This window comes from Culicoides brevitarsis, chromosome 3, assembly GCF_036172545.1.
Source record: "Culicoides brevitarsis isolate CSIRO-B50_1 chromosome 3, AGI_CSIRO_Cbre_v1, whole genome shotgun sequence".
NCBI lineage: Eukaryota > Metazoa > Arthropoda > Insecta > Diptera > Ceratopogonidae > Culicoides > Culicoides brevitarsis.
The window spans coordinates 14538833-14547712 of NC_087087.1; the positions used below are offsets into that span (position 1 = coordinate 14538833).

At 29.3% G+C, this 8880-nt stretch overlaps 1 protein-coding gene across 1 annotated transcript; it reads left to right on the forward strand.

Annotated features, from left to right (window-relative positions):
* Positions 1 to 3766: 3766 nt before the first annotated feature.
* On the forward strand, positions 3767 to 6446 carry LOC134835117 (uncharacterized). Its single transcript, XM_063849982.1, has 3 exons — positions 3767 to 3851; positions 5289 to 5969; positions 6105 to 6446. The coding sequence occupies exons 2-3, from the start codon at positions 5299 to 5301 to the stop codon at positions 6199 to 6201; spliced, it is 768 nt and encodes a 255-aa protein (XP_063706052.1). The 5' UTR covers positions 3767 to 3851; positions 5289 to 5298; the 3' UTR covers positions 6202 to 6446.
* Positions 6447 to 8880: the final 2434 nt, after the last annotated feature.

Sequence of the window (8880 nt, forward strand, 5' to 3'; positions counted from 1 at the left end):
TTATCTGGCACACAAAAGAGACGCACAAAGAAAGAAAGTCAAGTCATATCTTATCACTTGATGTCAAACCTTTAAAATATAGAACAGCAAAAAATTTGTACAATGCCTTTTGTGTGGAAAAAACATAACAAAAACATGATTTTCTGGTGGGTGACTTGTTGTGCTGCATGCAGAAAAATGATACAAAAAATAATTCCTCGGGATACGTTTCTACATATCACGCGACTCGTAGAGCAAAGGGAGACAAAAGGGTAGAGAAAAGGTAAGAATTTGATATATTTTTAATGTGTACGTCTCTCGTTTTATGCAAAAATACAACAACAACAAAAAAAAATCTAGCAAGTAATATAATAATAATAGCAAACCTTCATGGAGTACGATACATGAAGACGCACATCATCATCCAATATTTTGATACAAACAATGTGTGTATTTTCAGCATTTTTCTTTCTTCGTCGTCGACATCTTTTTGTATCGCATGTACCTCTAAGCTTTTTCTTGTTGTTATGGAATTTTATCAGATCAGAGATTTTTTCATCGTTGCCTGTGTGTGTCGCCCCATCATCAGAGTCATATTAGATGAATATATGATACAATATGTTATATTACCTTCTAATAATAATAAAAAAGGCATTGTGAGGAGTGTATATTGTCGACGGAAATCGAGGGAAAATATAATAATAAAGCATAAACGTAAAGCTGGGGCTCGAATACAACGAAAAAAGGGTACGCAGGATAATTTAGCTTGGTTAGGAAAGATTAAAGCTGATGATATAATAAATTGGCTAGAATCAAATGGAGTGGTTATCGATTATGGCGGCGACGCGTTCAGCTGAAGTGTTTGTCTGAGTTATGGTTGAAGGGCAAAAGTGACAAAAAAATTTATGAGAAAAGAATTTTTGATTTTTTATGAGTTTTTTATGATTTTTTTATGGATTGGAAATATTTTAATTTTTTTATTCATTTAAAAATAACAAAGATTTATTTTTTTATAAAATTTTAAATAAAAAAAAAAATTAGAAAATTATTAGAATTAAAAATTTCTATGTAATTTTTATTAATTTTTAATTTTTCTTTATTTTTTATTATTTATTTATTTATATATTTTTTTTATTTTATTTAATTTTTCAATAATTTTTAAAAAATTAATTTTTGCAATTTTAATAAATTTTTAAATTTTGTATGATTTTCTTTTTTAATTTTTTTCGGGTTTTCTATTTATATTAGATGGTTTTACAAAAAATTACTTAGTTTCAATTTAAAATGTTCATGTTTTTCTCACATGCAGTTAGATTTCATGCCAAAGTAGCGCAATTGAACATCAACCAAAGCACATTTAAATAAACGACTCAAAAGTTGTTGGCAACAGCATTTTCGCTCATATCAGGTGGAAAAATGGGATTTTACAAAACTTTTTATTCAGAGCAACTTTAAACTTTTTTTTGCTTGAATCAAGTCGTTTTTGTAAAATTTTCTCTATAGAAAAAAAAAATAAATAAATACAAGTTTTCCAATCACTTAAAATGATTCTTTTGATTGAGTTCAAATGTGTGTGCCTCTGAGTGTGCGAGAGTTTATAATATTTTTTTGATGATCTGGCACAACAGTCGTTTAAGAGTGATTGTTCGCTTGCTATTATATCGGAATAGAGAAAAAAAAAGAAGAAAAAAACGGATACGACGATTTAAGGAAAATTGGATTGGGGATGATGTGATGACAAAAAAGGAAACTCTTTTGCTCTCTTTCGCTCTTCTCTGTGTGAGCGGCAAAAGGAATCATCAAAAGAAAAGCCGCAGCATTTGATTAATTTGAATTGCTTTCAACTCGTTAAGAGTTTTTTTTTTTTGTTCAAATGTGAATTTCGCTGGAAGCGAGGATTATAATTATCGTCCGTCTTTAACTTTTCCAATTAATCCCGAGAAATTGCGCGGCGGAGTTATCATTTTGGAGTAAGAGGTGATTCAATGGCAGAGCATGTCAAAGTTAGTTTAGAACAATGAGGGATTAAAAACACCTTGAGCGATGAGTGTGAAGTTTGAACTTGATATTTTTCTAACGAACTTGCTTTTGGTAATTCAAAACTAAAAAACAGATATTCTTGATGTTAATATGCAAACACTTTTAAAATTTTTTAAAAAGATTTTGACTAATTGTCAATTACATTCTCTTCTAAACTTTACGAATCTCTTCTAAACTTCAAATTTCAAGAGTAAAATGACAAATAATAACCTTTGAAATGAATTGAATTGAGTAAAAAATCACGAGATGTGAAAAATTGATATTTTTGGCTTTTCTGAAGCAATGGTAAGTTAAGCAAAAAAATTCATCTTAACTTAGTTTTTTGGCAATGTTCATGATTTTAAAGCAATTTTGGAATTTTGCGTTAAAAATCATTTTTTGTTGTGTAAATCTTTAAAGAAGAAGTCTCAGTTAAACAAGTTGTTTCGTCAAATAAAAATTAGGATGAAACATACAAAATATATTATCATGAACTGATTTTTTTTTTCAAATAAATGTAATTCTGATGATAAATTCAGAACTCGAAAGTGTCTTGCCTAATCTTTTGTGCGTTAGCTCGTTCTTTAATGGTACCAGCTTTGTTCAATATGTTTGAAATCGGCTTTGCTTTCATCCCTTCTCATTGCATCGTCAACATACAGTTTTCTGTTTTTGATTTCGTTTGGTTTAGTACGTTCCAATTGAAGAATCCAATAATATTCAATGCATCTGCCTTAAGGTTTGGCTAAACAAATTTTTCAACAGTGAACTATTTTTTAAATACAAACTTCAACTTTTGAATTTAATTGTTGCTTCATCTTCTCTTATTTAAATAAAAATTGCTAAGTTAATTAGTATTCAAAATTAAAAGAAACGCAAAAAACTTACCTGATTTACATTTTTAAACAAAAATTTCAAAACTCTGCACTCAAAAATTATATTTGCTCTGTCACTTACAATATTCGTCTATAGCTAAGTTTTTGCTGATATGAAATTCATTTCTATTAGAAAATTTATATCACTTACTTTTAAATCATAAATTTGTACCGTTTCAAACTTCACACTCAATCCAAGACCATTGATTATCATTGAGCCATAAAATTGAAAGAGAGATGAACAAAATAACAAAAGAATGATTTTTCTACAATAAAATAAAAGAAAGTTGAATCAATTTTTCTCTTCATTGTTTCTTTCATTATCTTTACCTTACATAAAATAATTCTTGCTCCCTGTCATAAATCGATGTCAAAAAACTTGTTGCTCTGGACAAACTGGATAATCTGCTGCAATCTTGTTCCTCCAGTTTAACTTACTCCACATTTCGCCTGCAATAAAGAAAAATGCGTGAAGTGAATGTCAAAACAACATGAAACAAAAATAATTAATGAATTCCAAACACGTCCCTATTCTGTCTCTCAAGGTCAAAATATAAATTCAGAGAAACAAAAAATGGACATTCTAATTAAAAATTATTAATTCACAAACATTTCCTAAAAAATATAATTGAATTCAAAAGTAATCCGAGATATCTAGACAAGACATATGATCGCAACTATATAAAAAATTGTTTTTTTTTTGTTCACTTTATTCATTCATTTCTCGTACATGAGTTCTGTATAGCGTAAGTTAACAGTGAATCAATATGCTGAACGAATATCTCAAGTTATTATTTTTAAACTCGCACATACGCCGTTCAGTACAAAAGTTGTCGGCGAAATGGTTGGAACGTAAGATAAAATAATAATAATGAATAAAGTGAAATACTGAAGAAATTTCAGAAAAAAGTTAACTAAAAATCGAAAGCGTGAAGAAAAGATTAAATAATAATAACTTTGCAGTTTTGTTTGCAATTTGTAAGTTTTTTGTGATTCTTTCGTTAAATTTCTTAAGAAATTTTAAATAAAATTATTTAATCCAACTTTGAGATGGAAGACTTAAAAATTGCAATGAACAATTACAAACAATAAAAAGAAAGTTTTTTCGTACAAAAACATATGTTTTGAAATTTTATGACGTATCTTGTGAATTCAAAGTCAACTCTTAAGACTTTTGAATTTTAAATGAATGATTGGCATTTAAATGTAACTTCAGAGCCAAGAGGGCAAGTTCAAGAATTTAACTGAGCTTCATTGAGTAATTAAGTAGAAGCAGTTTTCGTTTAATAATATGAAAAATTGCACACAATAATTAATTAAAAATTAACAAGAGAGGTTAATATGGTCAAGATGTCGACTTATTATATCAAAGTCATCAATGTTCTAACCAGAGACGAAAGCTTGTTAATTTCAATCAAGGCTAGTCGTAACTTTTTATGGATAATTAGATTTTAAAAGTCTAGAAAATTTTTTGAGTTCATATAGAACGTGTTTGAACTGGTCAAATAGAATATTTTAAATGATCAAAATTTAAAGTATTTTGTTAAATTTGGGATTTTTTTTTAATTTTAGCAATATTTAAATAATTTTATTTAGGTTTAATAAATTTTTAAGGAAAAAAATTTAAAAAAAATTTTATCGAAAATTATTCAAAATAATCGAGACAGAGACTTAAGATAAATAACTCTTCAAGTTGATAAAAAAAACTCTGACATTAAATTGGATGACTTTTTAATTTTTTTTTTTTTTTTGTAAAAACGATCAATTACAACAAAAAATCCCATTTTTTTGTATTAAAACTCACCTCTCAAGTTCAAAAAATTAACCGACCTTGACTCTGATATCACCAGTTCACCCAATAAAATACTTTTCTACTTTGTCTCAAGAGTTCTAAATTCACTAATTTGAGCTTGATATTGATCAATCTAAAGTTAATTTTTCAAGGTTAACCACGTCACTTAATATTTGAAAAAAATGAGAAACGAGATTTTGCATTTTATCACTAGCTTGAATGCAAGTTGCGTTTATCATTAATTGTAGAATTAATTCACGATATGACTTTACACAAGTTGAGATGTACAAGATGCAATTACAATAAACACGGAAGTTGTCTCAATGATGTTGTTCTGCTGTCCAACTTGTTCTAAGTTGCAATTAAAGTTAAATAAAAGTTAGAAACTATCCCTCGGCATGTAAGTTTTTGATTAGAAGTCCCCCTAAACAAAAACAAATGTTTATCAAAACCGGTTTTTAAACAATATTTGACCAGACAGTTTTTTTGTATGTCACTTTTTTAACTTTTATGCCGGTTAACGAAGACAAACCATGACCATGAACTTTTAATAATGAACTTTCTGACATTTTTTGTCAAAGTTATTAACAAAAAAAAATAATTATTTATAATTTTTTCTTCAGATCTTTCACAATGGGTCACATTATAATCGACATTGAAGGACCTTCACAATGTTCTGTTCAGGAAAATAATTCATCGATGCTACAAGAACTCGAAACCGAGGTTTATCAAAATGGATTTCTCGCGGGATATGTCTTTGCTGACATGAGTTTGTACCAAAGCGAAGCCAAAAGTGATGTTGAAGACCCTTATTTGCAGGAAGTAGAGCAATTTGTAACTCATCAATATCAGGAAATGCTTGGTCAGGTAGAGAAAACATTCAAAAAGGCACAAAAATTGAGCGAAGTGATTCAGTATTCGGTGAAGAATGATACAAAAGAGTATCGGGATCAAGTTGCTTGGAGAGAAATGGATCAAGTTTTTGGGATTTTGTTAACAATTTATAAACAATTGTCGCCTTGCTTGGAAATACAGAAGAACAAAGATACCAAAGAAGAAAAAATTAAAGGAAAAGATCAGGAATTGATGGAAAGGCTGAAGAGAGAATTGAAAGAAATTCTTGATCAAAGTTTCAATTTGAGACAAATTAATGAAAACACGTGGGAAGTTAGTTGTTTAGTGAGATCTCTACCTAAAGTTAGTCAAACTCCAATAGTTTTCTATGAGAAAAGGGATGAGCAGAAATCTAATCCTTTTTCTTTGAATTATTCGAAAACTAGTGATCAGTATTCAGCTCAAATTAGGTAAAAATTTCTAAAATTTTTCTACCAAAGATTTCTCAAAAAATTTTTTTTCAATAGAATCAAATTTTTGAGAATTTCTTTTGTTCATTTCTAAATTTTCAAAAATTACTCACCTTTCCATTTGTTCCATTTCAGCTCTGATCCATCACAGCCTTTGATACTCGCAGCTACAATTTTGCTCACCGACGAGCTCCATATTCCCATTTTGCTGCATCAACATCCATCAAGTTAACGAGAATAAAATTGCATGCCAGCCACTTTCCCCGAGATAAATGGGGCAAATTCAAAACTCATTTGCCGAAAAAAGGCATTAGGATAATTACCCAACGCTGTAAAATGCAAAAACAATAAACATAAAATAAAATTGTTGCAAAAGTTCTCATAACAATAAACTCCCCCGAACTCGAGAGTGAGTTCTCCCAAAAATAAACTGCAACAACAAAAAGTTTAAACAATAAAACGGGATAACATATGATGATGAACACTAATGCAAAACAGTATTTTTTGTACTTCACTTCTTTCGTTTCTTTCCCATATTATTTTATGCGTTCAGCCGAAAAATTCGGAAAAAAAACTTCTAAGCAAGCTTGTAACACAAAACAAGTTGCACATATGGAGGATTCCAAAAAAAACTACCCTATGGGCGAAAAGCGGGTCAAATTACCTCTTCAAGGGACCCTTACCGATTAGCTTCTTAAGAAAGGGGTCAAATTAACCTCTTAAGGGATCAAATTAATCCCTCAAGTAAATTTTTTAACTCCTTAGGGACTTGAGGGATTAATTTGACCTTTAAATAAGTTAATTTGACCCCTTTTGACATTTAACATCCGCAGACCAAAAATCTCATCAATAGGTTAATTTAGGGTCAAAGAGGTCAATTTAATCCATTAAAGGGGTTAGATTGATTCCTTCGATACCCCAAATTAAACTCCTGAACGGGTCAACTTAAACTCTTAAGGGTCAAATTAGTTCCCTAAGGAGTTAAATTAATCTCTTTGTCTTTAGGTTTAGAGGTCTTGAGGTTTTATTAAAATTTAAGGGATTAATTTAACTTCTTAATGAGTTAATTTGACGCTTAAAAGGTTAAATTGACCAGTTCAGGGGTTTAATTTGGGGTTTTGAAGGAATCAATTTAACCCCTTTAATGGATTAAATAGATCTCTTTGACCCCAAAACTAACCTATTGATGAGATTTTTGGTCTGCGAATGTCAAATATCAAAAGAGGTCAAATTAACCTTTTTAACCCTCAAGTCCAACTCAAGTCCTTAAGGAGTTAGAAAATTTACTTGAGGGATTAATTTGATTTCTTAAGAAGTTAATTTGACCCCTTGCTTAAGGAGCTAATCTGACCCGTTTTTCACCCTTAGGGTAACACAAAAATTATGATGACAATTTAACAATTACATGGCAAAATACTGCATTTTCACAATTTTCTAAGCCCATCCAATTTCCACTCTGTATTGTTATTAATTTTACATGCTCGTTGGTGCGCCCGATCGTCGAGCCTAAACGACGACAAATAACGTACAAAAAGCTCCTCTACACGAGAGAAAGAGTGCAATAATAATAAAATAGCAGGAAAATGTATATCAGTGAAAATAATTTTCCTTTTGAAAATATGACAATTGTAGTTTTTGAATGGCTTTGTGCAGTAGCAGCAGCAGCGACGACGACGTCACAAATGAGTTCCCATGAATGTTGTTGCTGGGTGCCTACATGCTGAACGACTTGCATATCTTTAGGCGTTACATTAAGCCATTTATATTTTTGTGTGTGAAGCCGTTATTTATTGTTATTGCTTGTAGTTGGTTGTTGTTGTTGTTGTTATTGGATGATAGATGATGATTTTTTGTCCTCATCCTGAAGAGAATGGATGTCATCAACGGAGCTCTTGTCTTCTTGCATGATAATTGTCTCAATAATTGCTTTTTACGAACTTATGCAAATATTTTTTCGGTGGTTACAAACTTTTTTAACAAAGTTTATCTCTCATCTGAAGGCGGTGTGGAAAATTATCGTAATGAAAATTATTAAAAGTAAATTAAGGAATTTAATTTTCGAGAAAAATATTAAAATTTTAATAAAATTAACTAATAATTAATTAAAATTAATTTTTTAATAATTAAAATTTGCCAAATTTAATTAAAAATTTAAATTAAATTAAAAATTTTTAATTAAATATTTATATGAAATTTAATGTTTTTTTTACCTTTTTAGATAAAGTTATAGAACTTCTGATAAAATCGAGATAAAATATTTTAAATCAAATTTTTTAAAAATATTTTTTTAGATAAAATTTTTTAAAAATATTTTAAAATAATTTTGCTAAAAATTTTAATTATAAATTATTTTTTCCTGTAAAGTTGAGTTTAGAAAAAAATTTAAAATTATTTTTCTAAAGCAAAAGGCAGAAAAAAAACTCTCAAATTATTTTTGAGCGGCAAAACACAAAATTTTCACAATGTTGCATCTTCTTTGCATTTCATCATACCAAAAAAACGACAAAAAACAAGAAAATTTTAATTCATTCCACTCCCACACTCTGTACACGAAAAAACGAACTATTTTTGCCTTCCAGATAATTTGCACTGCGTCAACTTTCCTTCTGCTCTCGAAACTTTGTTAAGAAGATATAAAATAATACAAACCGCAAAAACTTGCCTTAAAATTTTCCCTCGTCCCACACGGACATCTCTCGTCTCTTTCCTCGTAGATTGTTTAAATCTTCATTATTCAATTTGGGGTTTTAGTGCTTCTGTGTGCAGTTTTCTTTTTCCATACCGGACCATATTTTATGCATTGCTGTATTTCCTTTATTTTTCGGGAGAAATTTTTCAAAACTTTTGAATTGTGCAATTTTTCTTTTTTTTTTTTTTGATTTTCTTCAAACAGAGACAGAGGTACAGAAGA

Coding starts and splice junctions, on each gene's coding strand:
- LOC134835117 (XM_063849982.1), top strand. CDS start 5,299: ATGGGTCACATTATAATCGACATTGAAGGACCTTCACAATGTTCTGTT. Junction 5,970..6,104: donor CAGTATTCAGCTCAAATTAG/GTAAAAATTTCT, acceptor GTTCCATTTCAG/CTCTGATCCATCACAGCCTT.